Source organism: Oreochromis niloticus, linkage group LG4, assembly GCF_001858045.2.
Source record: "Oreochromis niloticus isolate F11D_XX linkage group LG4, O_niloticus_UMD_NMBU, whole genome shotgun sequence".
Lineage (NCBI taxonomy): Eukaryota > Metazoa > Chordata > Actinopteri > Cichliformes > Cichlidae > Oreochromis > Oreochromis niloticus.
In genome coordinates, this window is record NC_031969.2 from 35432436 (window position 1) to 35455974 (window position 23539).

Below are 23539 nucleotides of genomic sequence, written 5' to 3' on the forward strand. Positions count from 1 at the left end.
AACGAGATGAAGGCTGCTTCTTACTGTGATTTTGATGTAGCTGCAAAACATCTGAAAGCTGGACTACAAACAGATCATCTTACATACCTTACCCAATCTGTTGTATAAATTTACTGGTTCTTATATAGCGCTTTTCTACTCTCTCTGAGCACTCAAAGCGCTGCATACAACTAATTCATTCACACCCATTCACACAAACACTTCTTCTAAGCTCTTAAGTGCTCTATCTAACATTCATACACATTCACCATCCTATGGATGCATCAGAGAGCAACATGGGGTTAGTATCTTGCCCAAGGATATTTGACATGCAGACTGGGAACGAACCACTGACCTTCTGGTTAGTGGCTGACCTGCTCTGCTACCTGAGCTACAGCCACCCATGTGTCTGCTGGATGAGTAAAACCTGTCAGTTCATTAGATAATAACTGAAAATAAAGAGGAGAAAACAGCCTGTAAAGGAAGTCTTTTTCAAATGAGATTCTCTCCCTGTTGCAGAGATGATCCGGAGTAACTCCTCCTTCATTTGGGATTTCTGTGACTGCCGTCAGATTCATCCATGATCGTCCTAAAGGCCGAAACACACCTGACAGAGCTCCTGCAAACCGAGCTGAGAGCAACACTTTATTAAAACTCTTCATTTTTATTTAGAAATATTTTTCTTTTACAGGCCCGTCTTCAGATTTCAGTCAGTAGTTTATTAATGAACATTAACACCCCCAATTGTAATGGTGTTGGTTTATTGGGCTGGGACAGAAAGCAGTTCATGATTATTAACGATCTGTGTGTGTGTGTTATAAAACTGTGTCACTGTGTGACCTTCCTGCAGCTTCAATATTTAAACTGTCAGGAAATAAACTCATTCATCTTAATTAGCATCTTGTCTCCATGGTGATAGGGACGCAGTGAATCTGTAAGTGGCCTTGAGACCAGGGACCAGGTGTGCACTGGATTCATTCTGTAATCAGTCAGAAGATTATAATATCACACAATGCATTTTATTAACCACTGAACTGGTTGCTCATTCCTTTATTTAGAAGGGGCTGTAGCAGAGAAAGTCCAGCAGGGGGCGACAGATTAGAAACTTATTCTATCAACACTTTACTGCATGATTAAAATAGATTCGAAGTCATTATCGGGAAATGCAAACAGACTGACCTTAAATCGGTTTAATTAACAGTAAGTTGAAGACCCCACCCCTGGGCGATGTTTTAAAGGTTTAGACTGGGTTCAAGTTCAGGGTCAAGGTCCTCGTGTGTGTGTGTGTGTGTGTGTGTGTGTGTGTGTGTGTGTGAGAGATCCTTGGTCAGCTGTTGCTCTTCTTGTCTTCCTCTTTGAACTTTGGCCGTTTAGACTCAACAGCAGCTGTCACCTCTGAGCCAGACAGGAAGAGAAATCTGAAGGTGTGAATACTTAGCGTCCAGGTGGAAGTGCAGTTGCGAATTGGATAACTTTATTGATATGTACAGACATAAATGTCATGACAACACTTACAGAAGCTTTGTTTTACAGCAGGTCACAACTATCCTCCATCCAACTGACCACTCAGATGGCTGAGACTCATCCACCACATGAGGCAAAAGTTTCTTAACAACAAGAAGACAGTTTAACAAAGTTCACCTGCAAGTGAAGTCTGTAAAAAACAACAGAAATGTAATTTGAGAGGAGACCAAGGTTTTAGGACCACTGAAACTCACCAGTCCATAAAAAGAGAAAAAAGAAATTACTTCTCTTTATCTCAGGTGACTAAACACTCTTTCCTCTTCGTTTCCTTTCCAGGTACATGGACATGTTTTATTAAAAAGTTGTGCAGCAGTCTTTGAGGGGTGTTTGCTTTTATGTCATTAGTGTGTCAGAAATGTTCACCAATCAGGAGCAGTATCAGCACACAGCAAACAAGCTGCCTCAGCCAGTAAAACAAAACTTCCTGTTTTATCAGCTCTGCAGAAGCTTTGGTTTTGCATAAAGAAAGCACCTGCAGCTGCATTCAACAAATCGGAAGTATTAAGAACTGGGAATACAAACAACTTGTAGGTTGAGTCTTTTGTTTATGAAATGTTAATTAAATAGGTAAACATGTGGTTACATTTTAACTAGTTTAACCAGAACTTCTTCACCTGCTAACATGCTGTGTTCTCATTGGCTGTCAGCTCTTAGGTTCAGGTTTGTAGCACATGCCTGTTATGAGTTAATGAGTACTGTCTCGGGCAGTTTCAGAAACAATCTCAAACACATCCATCATTACATTGATCGGTCGATCGATGTGACACAGAAACAATCAATAATCAGGGTCACCTGCAAAGTTTGACGTCACACGGGGCATTAACCACGGTGGTAAACTCTGAACACACCGGAAAAACAGAGTCTCTGCTGAGTTTGCAGAAAGAATGCCAGCTGCAGCTTCCACAGGTAAGAGGAGAAACTGGAGGAACAGGTGAGCTGTCACACGACAGATTCCCTAAGGTTCTCATCTTGAACAAACTCGTGAGTTCTGCACGGCGGGGTGGCACGCAGAACAAACTCACTCTGAAGCTCTATCCGGGTAGGATGAACCTGACCTGAAGCCGTCTGCTCGTGGCTGCCGCTGTACGGCTGACTCAGTCCTTTAGAAAGAGTTGCTTCTGTTTGTGGTATCTTGTCCTGTCGTCCGTCCAGCTTCTCTCCGTATTTGTAGGATGCCCGTTTGACCTTGCCCCGCAGAAGAAGGTGCTTCCTGTATGCTCTCTGGATCACTGTCGCTGCTAAATCTTCCTGTTTCCTCCGCAGGGTACTGCTGATTGGTTCATATGACTCCTGTATGTCATAATAATCACAGCATCAGTGACAAATAATATTTCTGACAAGCTGTCAAAAATGTTTTTTACCAATTGACTCTTTTTCTTCATTAATTGAATATGAACAGATAAAAATGCTGCTCTATTACAAAAACACTGAGCTCAATCTGCAGCATGTTCACCGACACATGAAAAGCCCACGAATCATCTTCTAAATATGTCTCTTCATTTCCCATCAGGACAGAAATGTGTTGTGGCCATTTTTGCTGAATTCTTGTGAATCATAATTTTTATCCATTATAACATACTTAAGCTAGTTTGCTATTAAAATCTGTAATTAAATGCTTAATTTTGGAAAAGTTGTTTGGACCCTCGCATTAACTCAGAGCACACTGTGGTGGAAATGTTTTCCTTGTTTGTCAAATGTCAGCTGGTAAGATGGGAACGTTTTTAAAATGATTTTTTGACCACTCTGTGAACTTGTGGAATTAGATTAACTTTTGTTTTTAAGTTGTAAGAAATGATTTGGTTCATAATTTTGCAAGAAATAAACAGCATATATTTTTCTAAGAGTCACGTTGGAAGTGCATTGTGAAACAAACCACCTGATGCCACCTACGGCCTTTTCTTGGATTATTTTGTTTTGAACCTTAAAAGGCCGTGACACAGAGATTAATCATCTTAACCTCATCAGACACCAATCCTAACTCTAACTCTGGTTGCCAGAATATGTAAGTGTAAGTTTTGATTTTACGAGATTGTGTCTCTGGGTCTTTGGTCTGGCCAAAGAACATACTCATTCTGACTGACACATCAAACATACTTTTTTTGCAATTTTTTCTTTTCTCAAAAGATATCTCCACAGATTCATTTGTCACCTGTTTGTATTTACGTATAGAGAGCTTTGTGTGACTGTTAGACATCTCAACATGAAATAGAAATTTAGACAAGCTAAGCATGAAGCTAAACAGGTCTCAGATGTAATAGCAGCTTCTACACAAATTCAAAGTAGTACTGAAAGGAAACCAATTGCTGGTACTCAAATATGTCCATGCGCAAACTCTCCCAAGAACTGTAAATGACACTGGTAAAGACTTTATCATAGAATAGAACAGAACCTTGGATGGGTTGTTGGCTGTGAACTTGTCTTCCATGTTGCCTTTTAGAGCGTCCATGGCCCCGGAATCACCCAAAACCTATAAATGTAATATAATATAGTATAATATAATAAAGATCCAATATAATAAGCTGTAAATGTGAGCAGGTGAGGTTACCTGTGCAGTGAGCGCAAGCAGTATGTCCAGACAGTGCAGCTTTTCTCCGGGTACCAAAGGCAGGTCCATTTGGATCAGGGTGGCAGCGTTGGGTTTGGGAATCCTCAGAGGATCCTGTAGAGCATCGCAGAAGTCTGACAGCTCACTGAGGAACACATTAGAGTCCACAGAACTTAATTCTTACAGGTCTTTAGAGAACACCACATCTCAGATTAGAGCCAGGCTAAAACACAGGTGGACTCACCTGTAATGTATGAACTGTGAGGCGTCAGGGTCAAACTTCTCCCAGGTTTCATAAAACATCTCAAAGTCATCTTCACAAAGTGGGTCGCTGCTCTCCTCTGTGGCTACATTGAAGTTCTCCAGGATGATGGCAATGTACATGTTGACCACCACCAAAAAGGACATGATGATGTAGGTGGTGAAGAAAACGATGCCTACTGCTGGGCTGCCGCAGTTCCCTCTGACTGTCGTTCCTGGGTTTTCAAAGTCTGGGTCGCAGTCTGGGGGTGTGTTCATGATGGGATTTAGCAGACCATCCCATCCTGCTGAAGTGGTGATCATGAAGAGGCAGATCATGCTGTTTCCAAAGTTCTCAAAGTTAAATATGTCGTCAATCATCGCTTCCTTCTTCACATAGGCAAAGTTAGACATACCGAAGATGGAGAAGATAAACATGATGAGGAAGAGAAGGAGGCCAATGTTGAAGAGAGCAGGAAGGGACATCATCAAGGCAAAGAGCAGCGTCCGGATCCCTTTGGCTCCACGAATAAGACGAAGGATTCGGCCAATACGAGCCAATCGGATCACACGAAAGAGCGTAGGTGATACAAAGTACTTTTCTATTATGTCAGCAAGGAGAAGGCCTAAAGGAAGGAAGGAAGGAAAAGAAGAAAGAAGGCGGAAAGGGAAAAGAAAGTATGAGATTTTTCTATTAATGTATGGATGAAAAAAAGAAAATATTAAATATAGTCTGTTTCCTCAAACATGGATTCACCTGCAATGGAAAGTATAACCACCACAAAATCAAAGATGTTCCAGCCGACAGCAAAGTAGTGCTGCCGCAGAGCGATGATCTTTAGACTGCACTCTGTGGAGAAGATGATGATGAAAACAAGGTTGACCCAGTAAAGGATGATTTCTTTCTCCTTGCTCTGCTCATCTGTTTCCACCATCATAGTCACCATGTTGAGGCAGATCAACACCATGATGAGAACGTCAAAAAAACGTTGGGTCACCAGGTCAAAGACCAGACCCTGAAACTTATTCTGGACACAAAAAATAAAGGAACCATTTAAATCTTGCTCCATCACAAACGTTTAAATCCTGTTTTCTGCTCACAGGAAGTAATCAAACTGACCTCAGGCCGTGGGATAGGTTTCTGAGGTTTCTTAGAGCCCAGTTTCTTCATGGCGTTGTAATACTTCTTCTGCTCCTCTGTCATGAAAATATCACCTCCTCCCAAGTAAAGAAAAAACAACACACAGTCAGCTGGCAAATAAAAATCCAGTAATAAATGACTGATGTCAGTGAGTAAAAACCTATCTTAGCTTTCTGCTGGTTGAAGTTGTCTATAATGACTCCGATGAAAAGGTTGAGGGTGAAGAATGAGCCAAAGATGATAAAGCAGACGAAGTACAGGTATATGTACAGGTTGTCCTCATACATTGGCTGGGACTCCACCTACACTCGCAAGATTGTAACCATGGTAACCAAGATAAAGGTTAGGATGAGAATGAAGACTGTTGACTGATGTTATTCTCTGGGGACACTATTTCAGGGGTTAGGGTGTTGCCATCAGTGTTGGGAAGGTCACTTTTGAAATGTATTCTACAACAGATTACAGAACACATGCCCCAAAATGTATTTTGTAACGTATTCCGTTCTGTTACTCAATGAGAGTAACATATTCTGAACACTTTGGATTACTTAATATATTATCATGCTTTTTACAACATGAATGTACTATTGCTGTGTCATTTACTACTATTACTGAAGGTTACTCGCCATACCAATACCAACTAGATGTTTAACTCTTAATATAAATGAGTAACAGTAGGGTGGACATTAGGTAAGGCTGCACTTTTTGCAGCGATCTCGTATAGAAAACTATTCCGCACGTATATAAAACAGGTCCGCGGCTCCGTACCATTGTAAAGGGACCTCTGGCTAATACGCCGGGTTCGTGTCGGGCTCTAAGCCGAACACTAGCTTTACTTTGTTGTCTGGGCGAGAGACAGAGAGAGGCGTTGAAAGGCTGCTCCAACTGAACGTATTGTTTCGGAGGACAACACGAACACAGTGTACAGTCGAGTCTTAATAGCTTACTTACAACTGGGCTACACTGCCCATGAGGCAACATTCTTTAGGGCTATGCCTGTAACACTCTGCCTATTGCCTTCATATTAAATCATTTTTTGAACGATAATTTTTAAAAATAATTCTTCATGTCATTATGCATTAAGTAGGCGTGACATGAGCCGCAAGATTGAGACACAGGCATTAGAGCCCCTTAATGTTTTGTTTGGGTTTCCATCGGCGTGGAATTACCAAAATTAGAGAGGGCACAGCCTAACATATGAAACAGGAAAAGACCGCCGTGTAATCCATTTATTTCAACAAAGTAACTGTAACGGAAGCTGTAACTGTAACTGTAACAAAGTAACAGAATACAGTTACTCACATTTTGTATTTTAAATACGTAACGCCGGTACATGTATTCCATTACTCCCAAACACTGGTTGCCATTAGATATCTGATTTCCTTTCCTGTCTAATGGGCATTGTTTAGGAATCCAACAAAACAAAATAAGCTAAATTGTTGTGATGGCTTAAATGTTTTTCTTAGCTTTACCCGACTAACCAAAATTGCGCAGAAACACAGAAACCTTCTGACATGAAAAATTCTTGTCCGTTTCCATCAGACTTCATTTTCAAATACAGAAATCTGCTCACAAGTAGGAGAACTGTGCATCGGTATCAGCACAGTCCCACTAACAGTTTCAGTACAACTGACCTGTCTGGAGTCTACTGCTGCATACATGATATCCATCCAGCCTTTAAATGTGGCCTGAAAGACAAAAGTCCGGAACATCAGTTTCAGCGGTTCATCTACTGCAAGAATCAGCAGGTAAAAACCCACAAAACTTCATGACAGCAATATCTGATCAGTGAGGTCAGTACAATTATTCTGTATTGATCTATTGGGTTATTTCTCAGTGAATTCACAGGTGTTCAGACTAACCACTTGGAGCAGAGACAGGTAGCCCATTCCCACATTGTCGTAGTTGATCTTCAGGTTCTTCCAGCGGACCTCAGTGAAGTTTTCCTGAATCAAAGCCAAACACTGGGTCTTGTTGTCAACCTTGTCGGGGAGAAACAACTCCTCCGATGTCTCATTGAAGCAGTAATAAAACTTTCCTGCAAACAGGTTCACGCCCATGATGCTGAAAATCAGCCAGAAAATCAGACACACTAGGAGGACGTTGAAGATTGATGGGACTGCTCCAACCAGAGCATTAACCACCACCTGCAGTGAGAAAGCAACCAGTCAAACACAAATTTACTAGCACCCTGAGACCCTCTTGACAGGGTTGTAGACATGTGCTAGCCCCACCTTCATCCCCTCAAAGCGGGAGAGGGCCCTCAGGGGCCTCAGAGCTCTTAGGGTCCGCAAGGACTTGATGGCTCCCAGCTCAGAGTATCCCAGGATATTTGCTGTCAGCGACACCAGAGACACCTGAAAGACAAATGACACCGGTGGTGAAGTCAGAGTACAAATATCCTCCTAAAGTAGACTGTAACGCCACAGGGTGTGAGGACCCCAGAATAAACACTTTGTTCCTATTTAAAACAAGCTGTGCATGAACAGAAGTCTGTATGAAATTTTCAGATTTATTAGCAGTTTAGACATGAACCTGGAGGAATGGAAACCTGTCCTTATTACTGTGGTGGAGTCTCCCTAATGAAGCTTATGCACAAGTTCAATAGGGAAAATCTGTAGTCACATATCTGTCTGTTTTCCCAGTGTTGCGGCTAGTCTAGGCTTCCATTGACTTTCCCACGCTGTCCAGCTGATTTTGACATCACTGCTCTAGTGATGTCAAATCACTGACATCACTGACATCATTGACATCACTGCTCTAGTCCAGTCATCTTTTGTCCGACCTTCTTCTTGCTGTGGGTACTATAAATCTCACTGTGCACCTGTAGTTCTCCATTCCAGACCCCTTGATACAACCCTCTTCCTCCCCATCACCACCTCTCATGACTCAGCCACCGTTCAAGTCTCCATCTTCATTTCCACCACCAGCATCAAGATTCTGAGGGGTCCAGCCCTAATCCCTATCGCCACTGGGATTCTGTTCTGCTGTGATGGGCCATTGTAGTCTAACCACCAAATACCTCAAACTGAATTCTGAACATCAATAAATTATGTTCAAATCCTTCTAATGATCTCTCCTTATTGAACTACATGCAAGTGTCTGGGGAGACACCGGGGAGCCCACAGACATCCATGTTTGTGTCTGTAGAAACCCTTGTTGTGTTTAAAATATGTGGAGGTAAGGCAGACGTGTAACAGTGTGCAGGTCTGATCCGGGGTGAAGCTGGTTCTGTTGTAGTCGAATGAACAGATATTTACTGCAGAGCATCAAGATGTTAAAAGCTAAATAAAATATTTTATTCTTATGTGTCGTCACAGCAACACAAAACCTTTTAATCAACAGTGACAGACAGTTTATTTTTTGATCATTCTGCAACATCGGGTTAAAACAATAAATTGTCAGATGTTTTGCTACTAAAACAAAAATGTGCAATGAGGTTTCCATATCAGGTACATTTGTCAATAACTCTTGGTGTCTGCATCATCAGCCCAACTACCCCTGATGCTGACAGCAGTAAGCCCTCCCTGTCACCCCTGTTCCCAGAGGTAGTAATGCTGCTAAATGAAGCAACACAGAATGGTCATAAAACTGTCCCTATAATAAAGGCTGTGTGGCAGGGGGGGGGCTCCGCTTCAGTGGAGGGGTGGTGCCGCGGGCTCAAGGGGCAGTGCCAGGAAAGCTAAGGTCCAGGTGGCGGAAATTAGCCTGATGAACTCTTTTCCTTTTTTTAGTGACATCGGGGACCGGCAGGCGAATATGAAGTGCTGAGACAGCTGGGAAGCTGTCTGAACAGGAAGCATTGTGTGTTTAACATAACCTGTGAAAAAACGATTGAACAGTCACTGAACGCTGTGTGGGTCAAACAGGCAGACTGTTGTCTAAGGAGCTTGGAAAGAACAGGCAGACTGTTGTTGATCCAGTGAAATTTAAGTAGACTTTTTAACCTCCTGTGTTCACATTCCTGTTTATAGAAATTAGTGCACATTTAATGAGATGCAAAGTATGTATAAGTATACAATAATTTAAAACAAGCAAACAAAAACAATCTAATTTTTATCTGGGATGTTTCATAATGTCTCTCAGTTGTATCAAAGAAAAACAAAAGATAAACATCAGCAGCATCTTTGTTAATCATCCATTCTGTTCTTACATCTACAATGAGGAAGTCAAGCCAGCACCAGGCGTTGGTGAAGTAGGTCTTGAATCCATACGCGACCCACTTGAGAACCATCTCCACCACGAACACATAGGTGAACACCTGATCCGCATACTCCAGGATCGTCTTTATGACCCGACGCTGCTCCATATAGATATCTTCAAAAGCCTGTTTTCAAATCAGCTTTAGTCACCACATGGAAAGGAGTTCACTGTGTAGTGCATCCGCTTGTAGAGTGATATTTATTAAAACAAACCAACACAGGCATTTTCAACAAGATTAAACTGCTTTCTACACTTGATAGACACAGTTTATACTGCTTTGGTTTATTCCTCTGATAATTTTACCAAACTCATTTGCTAAAATACAAAAAAAGTGGCTCAACAGTAAAGGACTTGATTCTTTTTGTCTTAAACTCTGAGTTATTTTTTAAAAGGCCTCCATTCTGATCACACCAAAGAGCTCGCAGGTCACTTTGGATTGTAATTTGCAGGTATTTTCAGGTAGTTCCAGGTATTCCAGGTAAAGGTATTTTCAAGATTAAGATGGTATTTGTCTGCAGTTTCAGACATCAGCAAACTGATGGTGATGGCACCATCAGAGCACTTGTTAAAAACACTAAGAGTTTTTCATGTCACTCACTCAGGCATTCACACCTGACCTCTCAGTTAACCTGTCACTTAAATTCTGAGTTTATTTAAAGCCTAATCATCTCAAATGAAAAGGAGAAAGGAAGTGCAAAATAATCATTTTCTGAACAAGTTCCAGTTACACATTTTATATAGTGAAAAAATAAAGTTGAACCTTACCCATTTTTGTACACTGCTCATACAGGGAGTGCAGAATTATTAGGCAAATTGTATTTTTGAGGAATAATTTTATTATTGAACAACAACCATGTTCTCAATGAACCCAAAAAACACATTAATATCAAAGCTGAATGTTTTTGGAAGTAGTTTTTAGTTTTAGCTATTTTAGGGGGATATCTGTGTGTGCAGGTGACTATTACTGTGCATAATTATTAGGCAACTTAACAAAAAACAAATATATACCCATTTCAATTATTTATTTTTACCAGTGAAACCAATATAACATCTCCACATTCACATATATACATTTCTGACATTCAAAAACAAAACAAAAACAAATCAGTGACCAATATAGCCACCTTTCTTTGCAAGGACACTCAAAAGCCTGCCATCCATGGATTCTGTCAGTGTTTTGATCTGTTCACCATCAACATTGCGTGCAGCAGCAACCACAGCCTCCCAGACACTGTTCAGAGAGGTGTACTGTTTTCCCTCCTTGTAAATCTCACATTTGATGATGGACCACAGGTTCTCAATGGGGTTCGGATCAGGTGAACAAGGAGGCCATGTCATTAGTTTTTCTTCTTTTATACCCTTTCTTGCCAGCCACGCTGTGGAGTACTTGGACACGTGTGATGGAGCATTGTCCTGAATGAAAATCATGTTTTTCTTGAAGGATGCAGACTTCTTCCTGTACCACTGCTTGAAGAAGGTGTCTTCCAGAAACTGGCAGTAGGACTGGGAGTTGAGCTTGACTCCATCCTCAACCCGAAAAGGCCCCACAAGCTCATCTTTGATGATACCAGCCCAAACCAGTACTCCACCTCCACCTTGCTGGCGTCTGAGTTGGACTGGAGCTCTCTGCCCTTTACCAATCCAGCCACGGGCCCATCCATCTGGCCCATCAAGACTCACTCTCATTTCATCAGTCCATAAAACCTTAGAAAAATCAGTCTTGAGATATTTCTTGGCCCAGTCTTGACGTTTCAGCTTGTGTGTCTTGTTCAGTGGTGGTCGTCTTTCAGCCTTTCTTACCTTGGCCATGTCTCTGAGTATTGCACACCTTGTGCTTTTGGGCACTCCAGTGACGTTGCAGCTCTGAAATATGGCCTAACTGGTGGCAAGTGGCATCTTGGCAGCTGCACGCTTGACTTTTCTCAGTTCATGGGCAGTTATTTTGCGCCTTGGTTTTTCCACACGCTTCTTGCGACCCTGTTGACTATTTTGAATGAAACGCTTGATTGTTCGATGATCACGCTTCAGAAGCTTTGCAATTTTAAGACTGCTGCATCCCTCTGCAAGATATCTCACTATTTTTGACTTTTCTGAGCCTGTCAAGTCCTTCTTTTGACCCATTTTGCCAAAGGAAAGGAAGTTGCCTAATAATTATGCACACCTGATATAGGGTGTTGATGTCAATAGACCACACCCCTTCTCATTACAGAGATGCACATCACCTAATATGCTTAATTGGTAGTAGGCTTTCGAGCCTATACAGCTTGGAGTAAGACAACATGGATGAAGAGGATGATGTGGACAAAATACTCATTTGCCTAATAATTCTGCACTCCCTGTAAAAATTAAAGGACCGCTGTAAAAAACACATTTGTCCTCAGTTGGAAAAAAAAGTCACGCTGGACATCTGTACCGATAAGAGCTGCGTAATGTGTTAGGAGTGAAAGGATGCCACAATGTTTGATAGAAATTAAAATTATCAACCTACAGCAGGCGTGGCCAACTCCAGGCCTCTAGGGGCTGGTGTCCTGCAGGGTTTAGATCTCACCCTGGGTCAACACACCTGAATCAAATGATCAGTTCATTACCAGGCCTCTGGAGAACTTCAGGACATGCTGAGGAGGTCATTTAACCATTTGAATCAGCTGTGTTCGATCAAGGACACATCTAAAACCTGCAGGACACCGGCCCCCTAACCCTGGAGTTGCCCACCCCAGACCTACAGACAACATCCTGAAAATCTAACTCAGGGGTGGGCAATCTCAGTCCACGAGGGCTGGTGTCCCTGCAGGTTTTAGATCTCACTTTGGGTCAACACACCTGAATCACATGATTAGTTCATTACCAGGCCTCTGGAGAACTTCAGGACATGTTGAGGAGCTAATTTAGCCATTTAAATCAGCTGTGTTGGTTCGAGGACACATCTAAAACCTGCAGGGACACCGGCCCTCGTGGACTGAGATTGCCCACCCCAGACTGTCCAGGAGCATCATCATCTTATTAGAAAAAGGCTCTTGTCAGCCATGCATACAACACAAACTACAGAGTGCCATTGTTGGTTGCTGCAATGGAATTTCAGCAAAATAGACCAGCCTGCTGCATCCTTTTTCCAGTTAGATCAGGTGCAACCTGGCGGCGTTGGATGGATTGAAACATAACGTCCCAGTTGTGTTCTATCACATTTAGGTCAGGCAAGCATGTGGGCCAGTCAATTGTTGATCCTCTAGTGCTCCAGTAACAGCAATTTCAACAACACCAAAGCAGCTTGAAACTGAGCTTAATAAAAGTTTGACTTGATGCTGAATGCTGATTAAAAGGTGTTCCTTTAACTTGTCATGTGTTCATGAAGGGGTATTAGTTATATCTCACCTGTAAAACCTGAAGCAGACATATTAGTAGCCGACATGTGCTTGCCCACACTGTCTCCAAAGGTTAGTAATCACTGCACAAATACGAACCAGTCATTTCTGACCTGCTCAGTCACATGATCAAAACAAACCAATCAGCATTGAGAAAACTGAGCAGCAATAAGAATTATGAGGATTATTAAAACAAAAATATTACAAACAGAACAAAACATAAAAAACTCAGAAGAAGAAATGAAGGTTTTACCAGAGCACCGCTGCTCAGCAGGATCATGAATATGATGAATGTCTCAAAGTAGTTGTTCTCTACCATAGTGAAACAAGTTCTCCTGAAATTAAACCAGACTTTCCCGCGGCCCTGGGAAGTGTCTATGTCCAGGAGTGGACAGCCATTGTAAAACTCTGAAATATCAATTAAGAAACAAATGCAGTGTTTAAATAGGCCAATGAAATCCCAGCACACATTTAACTTTGCAGTCAGTCCACAAGGAACGCTTCACCTTATAATCACAATCGCTAATGTGTCTCTATGAGTGCATGCATGCACCTACTGTCGCTGCAGCAGTCCACAGGCGTGTTTGTTTCATCATCTTCCTCCTTTGGGACTTCAGGACGAAAATCTGCAGTACTGCAGACCGATGACATGTCGCCCTGAACAAAAAGAGCACAGTTAAACTTTGATAAAGACAACACTAATACATAATTACTAAAACTAATCCAACACTAATGACATTAATACAGGAGCAGAGCCTAAATTATCTGTGTTTACCTATACTAGCTACTGCATCATGCTGCTGTGAAAAAAAGGTCCATAGAATAGAAAGGAACAGTAACAGGGATTACTTGTGAGTACTTCTCTTCTCTATCCAGGTCATCTTCCTCTTCCTCTTCCTCTTCATTTTCAGGTATGTCAAAGTAGGACTCGGCCTCGGCTATTGGGACCCGCAGGGAGGCAATGTTATGGTAGTTACTGGTCAGATTGCCATGATTAAAGCTAGAGGCTTTGTCACGGGGCTCTGGCTCATCTGAAGTCACAAAGGTCAAAGGTAATACCTCCTTCATCGTTGTGTCGTCTTCCTCACAACTGACTGGTAAAGGAAATGGATATTAAATCCAATAAATTAAAGCTTTTGTTCTTTACACAAAACACTAATAAACAATAGACATCTGAAACATGTCTTGTACCACTGGACTGGTCTTGGCTGACTTGTTTCTTATTTCTCACTAAAGCCCAGATGTGTTCCAGGATCCAGAACTTGGTCCAGGCCACAGCCCGGTTAATCCGGTTTATGGCGATTTGTAAATTGTTTTCTCCTTCATCTTCTGGAGCTGCTAGATTATCACCACTGAAAGAACTCAGCAACAAGGCCAGGAACAGATTCAGGACCTGCAACAAAAGGGAAAAGCTTTAGAAGCAGATCCAGGGCCTAAAATAAGAAGAAACTAGTTTAGGAACACATTCAGAATGAAAAAATAACAGTTTTATCAGTGAATGCAAGACAGGCACTGCTTGCCCAGTAAAACCTATAATTCGATATCAATTAAACCAAAACATAAAAGCAAAGTCTCTCCTCACATCCTTCGATTTACTGACATCTTATGGGTGCATTTAGCTATCATCTCTGGAAGCAGATTTAAATCTACTTGGCCTGGGCCTGGCAAGCCTGTGGAGCTCCAAATGCAGCTTCAATGAAGTTGGACTCTGGCAGTGTCTGATGCAAAAAACTTGAGTGTGGTGAGAGCATGGAACAGCACTTTTGCACGGCCTCAAAGCAATGCTGGCAAGCTAACGAACAACTCATATTTGCACAACCAGTCTTTATGTGTTTTTGTGAATTTGGAGAAGGCATTTGACCTGTGACGGTGACCAGGACAAAAATGGCATTGTTCCTCCTGAACCCAAAATTCAACAAATGAACAGACTCACTCTCCAGTATCCTGACATCGACTGTCCCAGGGGGGTTGAGGAGTGTGGTCCCCTGGTAGTTGGAGCACACCCTCTTTTCCCCCTTGTCACAAATGGGAATGACCACAAGTCTGCCAGTTCAGAGGCACTGCCCCAGGACTCTACTCAACATTGCAAAGGCGTGTCAACCAAGACAGCCCCACAACATCCAGAGCCTTAAAGAACTTAGGGCAAATCTTGTCCACCTCAGGGGCAAAGCCACTGACCAGTTGTGTGAGTCATCAGATGGTTTATCAGAGTCGCTTTGAGGCCATCCAAAAGTGCTGTTCAATGGCCTCACCAAACTCGTCCCACGCCCAAGTTTTTGCATCAGCCACTGCCAGAGCCCAACTCGTTTAGCCTGCCACCACTTGCCAGCTGCCTCTGGAGTCCCACAGGCTAACCAAGCCCAATAAGACACCTCCTCGTAGCTCCTTGCAGTAGCCACAGCAATGGTGTGGAGGTGTGGAACATGGTCTAATGGAACTCAATGTCCCCAACTTCCATTAGAATGCCTTAAAAACTCTGCCAGAGGTGGGAGTTGAAGAGCTTTTGGATTTGGGCCTCTGTCAGACGTTCCTAGTGCACCCTCATGTTTGGGTACACCAGGTTTGTTCAGCATCTCACCACCAGTGCACCAATATGCACCAATCTGCATACCAAATATCCTTGGGCAAGATACTAACCTCAGGTTAATGTCTGGTGCATCAATGCATGTGAATGTTAGATAGAAAGAGCATGGAAAAACTGCTGTGAATGGGTGATGAGGCTTGTGTTAAAACAAAAATTCTGGGTTTATTGTCTTTGCTTGCCTTTCTGTAAATGTCACCACATACCTTTGACTTTCAAAACCTGAAACAATAAGAAACAGATTTAGGAAAAAGTACTTTCTAGTCAGATACTCACCACCAGGTTTCCTATAACCAGGACCATCATGAAGACAATCAGACACATGGTCTGACCCGACACTTCCATACAGTCCCACATGGTCTCGATCCACTCACCGCACAGGACCCTGAAGATGATGAGAAAGGAGTGGAAGAAGTCGTACATATGCCAGCGAGGAAGCTCACAGTCCTCTGCAATGCGACAGACGCAGTCCTTATAGTTCTTCCCAAACAGCTGCATGCCGACGACAGCAAAGATGAAGACAATGATGGCAAGAACCAGAGTCAGGTTCCCAAGAGCCCCCACCGAGTTCCCGATGATCTTTATCAGCATGTTCAGGGTTGGCCAGGACTTGGCCAGCTTAAATACTCGCATCTGGAAAGGTGAAGAGGCATGTGAGATAAGGGTGAGAAGACAGACTAACACTAATATCATTTTTCATTCACTTTCTGAGTAAGTGATGATGGTAATGACAATGATGATGATGCACTGACCAGTCGGAATGAGCGTAACACCGATAGGCCCTCAACGTTAGCTAATCCCAGTTCAACCAGACTCATGGTGACAATGATGCTGTCAAAGATGTTCCAGCCCACCTACAGCCATGACAAAAAGTTGGAAAATGTTACTATAGAAACAGCTGTAAGTCATCAGTAAACAAAGACAAAGTCTAACCTGGAAGTAGTAATACGGGTCCATGGCCAGAAGCTTAAGGACCATTTCAGCTGTAAAGATACCTGTGAAGACCTGAGGGTTCAGAGGTGAGGGGTCAGACATCCAAACATGTTAAGATCTTTACTGTGTTTAACACAGTGTAACATTCATGTGAGCTGAATGCATTTAATCAGGATCACATTGTGTGACTCTTTATCACTGACCAGATTCCCAACACTCAGCAGCTCCTCAAACTCCTCTGTCATTGGATAATGCTCCATAGCCATGAAGACAGTGTTGAGGACGATGCAGATGGTGATGGTGAGGTCCACAAACGGATCCATGACAATGATGAAGAGCCACTGCTTGAGCCATCGCCAACAGCCACAACAGTTCCACTTCAGGAAGATGTCAGCGAACACATACCAACATGGAGGACACGGCCTCTGGTCATCCTCAAATTCTGAAAGTCACAGCTGATTGGTGAAGCATGAGCTTTATCGAGATTTTCTCTAAAGGTCCTCACGTGCACATATCACATACAAATGTCATCAACCCTTTAAATGGGATTTATGCAGTGTTCATTGTAAGACAAAGACCTTCACAGAGGTTAGAAGTTCAGTGAAGGCTTTCTGTTTGTGTTATGCTTTTGCTCTGCGTACTGAGAGAAGCCAGAGGTCAAAGGTCAAGCGAGATTGTTTATAATTTTAGACTGAATTTCTATCTCCAGGTAAGGAAGGATAATTTTCATCTTGATCTTGTCCTTGCAGTAGCTATTACTCATTACCGCTGTGGTTTAAGTCTCTCCTATGGAGTCTTTGTTCATTTCACCTTCTGCTGCATAGCAGTAGCTCAAAGTGAAGTTCAACCTTTGGTTTAACATGTTTCTGCTGTTTGTGGGAAATACATGAAAGCTGCAATTGATTTGAGCTCATTAATGTGCCTGTAAACATTTTAGCCCAAATGTATTTGAAAGTAGCTGAACAACGACTATAAACATTTATGAATATGGAGATGATGCTATTTGGACACTGTAGGTTGGTATTTTCAGCTGCAGCAGCTGTGATTTGGGACAGATGGATGATTGAACCCTCATGTTTATCTGGGTTTATACTAACTTGGGACTCACTGAGGATGGATTTTGTGCCTCCTTTCAGTTTCAAGCCAAAGATCTTTCACGTATAAGGCCAGGTGTTAACCACTACACCACAGAGCCACTGAACATTGTTAGTATAGCATAGAGATTTTACCAGAGACTTCAGCATGCTTTCAAAAATGCTGTTACACAGAGACCATTCAAATTAACACGACCAGCTGTGTTTTTCCTGCAAGGTGCTCAATGTCTGCCTCTGAACAGTTTGATCTGGTTGGTCATAATGACAGGATGTCCCACATGCTCTGTGTTAGAGGTAATATGACACAGGTGTGTGTACCTTCCATGGCATTGTGCTCTAGCTTGTGGCTGTTTAAATCTGTAGATGAATTTTTCTTCTGCACTGTTGGGTCTTCATTTTCTAACAGCTCTGCCTTTCTGGCTGCCTGCTGTAATAAAACAAAGATTCAGCTGTGTTTAAATGATTCTGTGCAAGTTTTCATGCCTCTGATCAGACCTCCTCTTCTCTCCTCTTCAGCGCCTCCAGGATCTGAGCGTACTCCTCCTCCTTCTGTTTGGCTTCAGCGATGGTGGCTTGATTCTGCTCAGCATACGCCATGGCGACAACAGCCAGGATGAGGTTAATGAGGTAAAATGAGCCGAGGAAGATGACGACCACAAAGAAGATCATGTAGGTTTTACCGGCGGCTCGCAACGTCTGCATAGAAACAAAAGAAGGACAGGTGGGTGGAACCGCTGTATGTGCTTTGGCCGTGGTTTGTCTCATAATATATAAGATGTATGACACTGTTGCCCTGTTTATGTTCTCATTTAATTCTGCACTTATTTATTTTGTGTATGTCTTTGTGCTGACGTCACACAGGTGTATTTGTTCTCTTTGTGTTGGAGATTATGTATCGGAATTTCAGGAGCAGGACCACACCTCCAAACACGCTCCTTCCGGCTGTCATCTATATAGGTTCCCCCAGTTCTGCAAGCTGATCATTCTCGTTTACGTGCCCGACCCGCCCTCCTTGTTCTCTATTCTTTAACTTCTTCGCTTCTATTTAGTACAAACCTAAAATGAGGACGTGGGCCCAGCTAGTGAAATGTTTACATCTGCAGTCATGCTGTTTCCAGCTGTCAAATATTTCAAATGCCACACAAATATTTTTCATCCTAAATTCTGAGAAAGTTAGAAACCGAATGAAAAGTAACATGGAAATGCATCATGGGAAGTCAGGAAAAAGACTGTATCTCAAAAATGAATGTAATGTCCAAAAGCCATCCCTCAGTTCTCCATATGTTTCTTCCAAGGAGCCAGAGTGTCTTGTAATTTTAAAAATGCTCTTGACCAATAGTTTTCCACCTTTCTTCAAGCTCTTTCAAAGTTCTTCTTTGGACATTGGATGCTTTTTCATCCATTTTCAGTCCAGTCCTTGTCCCTGACCATTTTCAAATGAATGGGTTTTTTGTGTGTATTGAGCCTCTGAACTCTGACCTATAAATCAATAAAGCATAAAACGCTCTTTACTCAAGGGACAAACCAATGTTGCGGAAAACAGGGTGAAAGGCCTGAAGTATGCCAAATTACACAAGAACTGAAATGAAAATCAGTCGCGACAGGTCTGATGGAGCATCGTAATATTTTAAATCATTGTCAGTAGAGTAGTGAACGGTCAGAAGTTTCCGTCCACTCATCATGAGCATGAATCTCATAGTATTTTAGGGCTTTTGATGGTATCGGTGAGTGCAGTGAAGGATTGTATGTCACACATCATGAATCACTTTAAAAAACAAGAATTGGATGCAGAGGTTTGTGTACATACAGGCTTACACACACACACACACACACACACACACATTTGATTTGATTGTATTTGATGGTTTGGGCCCCAGGAAGACTAGCAACCACTGTTGTGGAAGCTAATGGGGTTCCTTATAAATAAACAAACAAACAATAAACACACACACAGACACATTATATTGATAAAGAGCAGATTTCTCCCATACTGGCTTCACTTCATTGGCTCCCTGTTAAATTCATTATGAATTCAAAATCCTGCTCCTCGCATACAAGGCCTTAAACAACCAGGCCCCATCTTATCTTAAAGGCCATAACACCATCCTAATAGAGCATTTTGCTGTTAGAGTGCTCTCTAATATTGTAGGGTGTCGATTTTCAAGCAACTTGAGATAATCGGTGTGAATTGCTTCTATCCAAACATCAGGTTTCATTAGGAAAGAGTTTAGTGAACTCAAAAGCCAGTTAACTAGTAGGTTTACTTTCTCGCAGAGACCAAATGGCTCCTGCTTTGATTGGAAAGAATGTAGCTTTTTCTACATGGATGATGTATCCATTTTTACAGTTTGTGGAAACAGCCTATAGTGGACCAGTGAGTTACTTACCAGCTGGAACAGATTTTCCCAGAAGTCCTGAGTCATGAGTCTGAAAAGAGCCAGGAACGCCCAACCGAAAGTGTCGTAGCTGGTGTAGCCATAGTTTGGGTTTCTCCCTGCCTTCATACAGACGTAACCATCCGGACAGACCCTGGACACATTGTCGTCATCATCTGTGCTCATCTTAACATTACTATTATTGCCATTTACTATTATTTGTATCAATATGTTGACATACCCAGCATCAGAGCTGTTTCCACACAGCAGAGCATCAGCATGACCGGGATAGTAGTAATGGTTCTCTGTGACAGACAGACTGGGGTTACAGCTATGTTCTTCAGAGAACCTTAATCCTAACCCTTAAAGTATTCCTACCTGGGTTGTTGATGTACTTGTAGAAGTCAAAGTCACTGCTTCCTGTGTTGTTGCTGTAAGTGTCATTGCCATAGAAACTGGTGTTAAGATTACTGTCTGACGTGTGGTTGCTAAGAAATGGTGGCGGCATCAGGACACATTTTTGCCTCAGGTTTCCCATGAAAAGCTGAAGACCAATCAGAGCGAAGACACTGAGGCAGAAAACTGTCAGAATCATGACATCAGCAAGCTTCTTCACTGATTGGATGAGAGCTCCAACAATTGTTTTCAGACCTGCGGATTGGATGGGTTAGATTAGGGTTAGGGTTAGGTTAAAGTCTAATCACAAACATCAAAGTCATTCCTACAGGGAGACTAAAATCGCTGCAGTTTGTTTGGTGGTTAAACACGTTTTTTGTTTTTTACAAAATCCAGTCATACACACACAAGCACACACACTGACCAGGGATGACGGTAATCGTTTTAAGAGCTCGAAGAACTCGGAATGTCCTCAATGCCGAGACATTTCCCAAATCCACAAATTCCGTCAAATATCTGGAATAGACACATCATCAACAGCTTCAGCTCTTATCATCGTCACTATTTTCACAATTTTTTTCACCTCTGTAATCATTGTAATCATCATCACTTGCATCATCTTCCTTTAATTACTGAACATTGTTTGAAATTTAACTATGAAGATGGAATATAAATAGCTTCCATCTAAAATAAAATATTTTGCTTTTACAGTTAAAGCTGCTTCTGAGGCTTCTTTATTTCATTTTACCAAATAAAATGAAATAAAATTACATCTTAATAAAAAAGCATCGTTTACAAAGCCAGTTATTTTATGAACCGTATGCTGTCTGATTAATACATCAAGTGTATGATTGATTATTACGCCATGCTGATGACCATGAAGTCCAGCCAATTCCATGGGTCTCTGAGGAAGGTGAAGTCTCCGATGCAGAATCCTCGAGACAAAACTTTGATAGATGCCTCAAATGTGTAGATGCCTGTGAACACATATCTGTTCAACAAGGAAACAGAGAAAATAAAAGACATAAAACTCATATCAGCAGGGTATTATAGCAGCCAACCAAAATCCCCAACTGGACTTAACATTGGATTTCTGACCATTACACGGGATATGTCTGTGTAGGTATCGGTCATCCAGGTCATGGTGGAGTTTGGAAAGAAAGCAACTGGACTCCTTAAGTTTTGTGAGGACATTTCACCTCTCATCACCTCACCATCTCACTCAGCTTATCAGGTTGGCTTGTATAGCAGGTACTAGTGATATTGTGTACATGATGGAAGCATCACGTCACCCACTTGTTTTCTTACTCTCATGTCTCCATCACTCTGGAACAAGGTAAACCTGTACTCATCAGATCAAGTGACCTTCAGCAACCAGCCCTTGTGCTTTGTTGCAAACTAAGAGTTGCCTTCACATATATGTGTGCTCTTACTTTCACAATTAAACAGGATTTCCTCTGCTGAAGTTTGACAACATGATCAGGACTTTTTTCCAATGACATTTCATGGAGGAAAATGAGAGTTTACATATATTCTTCCAGCAGATATCAGGTTGCAGAGTGAAACGAGGAAAGTAAAGGAGAGCTGTGACACTTAATTATGACTTAAATCAAACAAACTTTGATTCAGTTAGCTTAATGTTTAATTATTGTTTTCATGTGTCGTGTGACTTCAACATGGTACCATAACCACGTGCCTGGGGCGAACTAAGTAACCAAATGACCAAAGCTGCTGAGACAAAGAATCGCTGCTGGAATACAAGTCAAAAGAGGGAACGTGGGTATTCCAAGGGTTTTTTCCAAAACAACTGCGGGAAATGTTTTCCAAAACATGTCATGTCACTATGTCACGTGGTGTCATAGAGACATCTGCAGAGACCCACCCACGATTATACTCCAGGGTCATCTCTACAGACGGCCACAAAACATAAAAACCCCCACAATAACCTGAAACGTGATGTCACTATAGAGTGTGTGTATTTATGTAGACCAGGGGTCAGCAATCCTGGGCACGCGTGCCAGCTGTGACACGCAAAGGGTTAACTGATGGCACGACCATAGCTGGACTGGCTATCGGGCATATCGGGCATTTGGTGATTTTTTGTTTTTATGGGACGATGGGTTTTTTTGTTTTGTTTTGTTTTGTTTGTTTGTTTGTGTCACCATCCTGGGTCTTACGACCCAGTGTTTTGAGTTTAGTTTATTTGGATGTTTATATGATTAAGCTCATTAGTTTTTCTAGCTCTTTGTTATTAGATTCCCCTTGTGTCTTCCAACCCCTGTTAAGTCTCCCCTGCCCTTCATGTGTTTCATGTCTGTGTCTTACGTTGTCAAGTTCTGGTCTTCATGTCTGCGTCTCATTATGTTTCCTGTTTTATTTTGAAGAGATCTTGTGTTCCTGTGTTCATCGTGTTTAGTTTTACTCTTCCACTGTGAGGTCGTTATGTTCATGTGTGTCAGCTGTTCCCCATGTGTTTCCACTTCTCTCATTAGCCTCCTGTGTGTATTTAGTCTGTGTCTTCTCATTGAGTCTTTGTCGGTTCGTCTGTGTTGTTCCCATACCGTGTCCTGCATTCAGGTTTTCATATATCCTCATCATCATTGCCATGTTTGGAGTTTTGTTTGTTTTTCTGTTTGCCAGGGTTTTTCGTAGTTTGTGCTTCCTTTCTAGTTTACCCAGTTTAGGTTATTTCTTAGTTTGCATTGTTTTTGCCCTTTTATTTTGTACTGTTCTGTCTGCCTTAATAAACGGCTCATCATCAGTTAAGTTTGAGTTTTAGAATGTCTGCACCTAGGTCCACTCTTCACACTCCACGCAGTTTGCCGAGGCAAACTGCGACTGTTTGTTTGTTTGTTTGTAACGGTATAAGGGCTACAGGCTAAGCTAAAGCTAACACCACATCGGCTGCCTTTACCCAGTATTTTCCTCGCCAATGTCCGTTCTCTGGCAAACAAAATGGATGAGATACGGCTCTCCATCACTAACAACAGACGAATTATGGACTCAAATGTCATGTTTTTCACTGAAACATGGTTGAACAACAGCTGCTATCGAGTTAGCAGGACGCCACACATACCGAGCCGACAGGCTAGCAGATGACTCTGGCAAGACCAGAGGTGGAGGTTTGTGCATTTATATTAACAATGCTTGGTGCATGAACTCCACTACT

General features: G+C 42.1%; 1 protein-coding gene across 8 annotated transcripts in view; it reads right to left on the reverse strand.

The window, feature by feature from the left end:
• Positions 1 to 1014: 1014 nt before the first annotated feature.
• The window catches only part of scn4ab (sodium channel, voltage-gated, type IV, alpha, b), a 55493-nt gene continuing 32968 nt past the window's right edge, over positions 1015 to 23539 (reverse strand). For 5 of the 8 annotated variants that reach the window (XM_013269885.3, XM_025906528.1, XM_019357500.2 and 2 more), the window contains 26 exons: positions 21233 to 21361; positions 20795 to 20886; positions 20353 to 20625; positions 20216 to 20279; positions 19987 to 20128; positions 18095 to 18295; positions 17918 to 18026; positions 16709 to 16947; positions 16506 to 16577; positions 16325 to 16426; positions 15849 to 16205; positions 14183 to 14384; positions 13841 to 14085; positions 13549 to 13648; positions 13245 to 13399; positions 9583 to 9756; positions 7664 to 7786; positions 7292 to 7576; positions 7064 to 7117; positions 5594 to 5731; positions 5409 to 5513; positions 5046 to 5316; positions 4293 to 4914; positions 4049 to 4193; positions 3893 to 3970; positions 1015 to 2793 (listed from right to left, as the gene is read on the reverse strand). In XM_013269885.3, the coding sequence (XP_013125339.1) occupies positions 2443 to 2793; positions 3893 to 3970; positions 4049 to 4193; positions 4293 to 4914; positions 5046 to 5316; positions 5409 to 5513; positions 5594 to 5731; positions 7064 to 7117; positions 7292 to 7576; positions 7664 to 7786; positions 9583 to 9756; positions 13245 to 13399; positions 13549 to 13648; positions 13841 to 14085; positions 14183 to 14384; positions 15849 to 16205; positions 16325 to 16426; positions 16506 to 16577; positions 16709 to 16947; positions 17918 to 18026; positions 18095 to 18295; positions 19987 to 20128; positions 20216 to 20279; positions 20353 to 20625; positions 20795 to 20886; positions 21233 to 21361 (4828 nt within the window). In that variant the 3' untranslated portion in view covers positions 1015 to 2442. Of the gene's footprint in view, positions 2794 to 3892; positions 3971 to 4048; positions 4194 to 4292; positions 4915 to 5045; positions 5317 to 5408; positions 5514 to 5593; positions 5732 to 7063; positions 7118 to 7291; positions 7577 to 7663; positions 7787 to 9582; positions 9757 to 13244; positions 13400 to 13548; positions 13649 to 13840; positions 14086 to 14182; positions 14385 to 15848; positions 16206 to 16324; positions 16427 to 16505; positions 16578 to 16708; positions 16948 to 17917; positions 18027 to 18094; positions 18296 to 19986; positions 20129 to 20215; positions 20280 to 20352; positions 20626 to 20794; positions 20887 to 21232; positions 21362 to 23539 lie in introns of those variants that run through there. The other 3 variants (XM_013269886.3, XM_025906529.1, XR_001224128.3) reach the window with 3 other exon arrangements.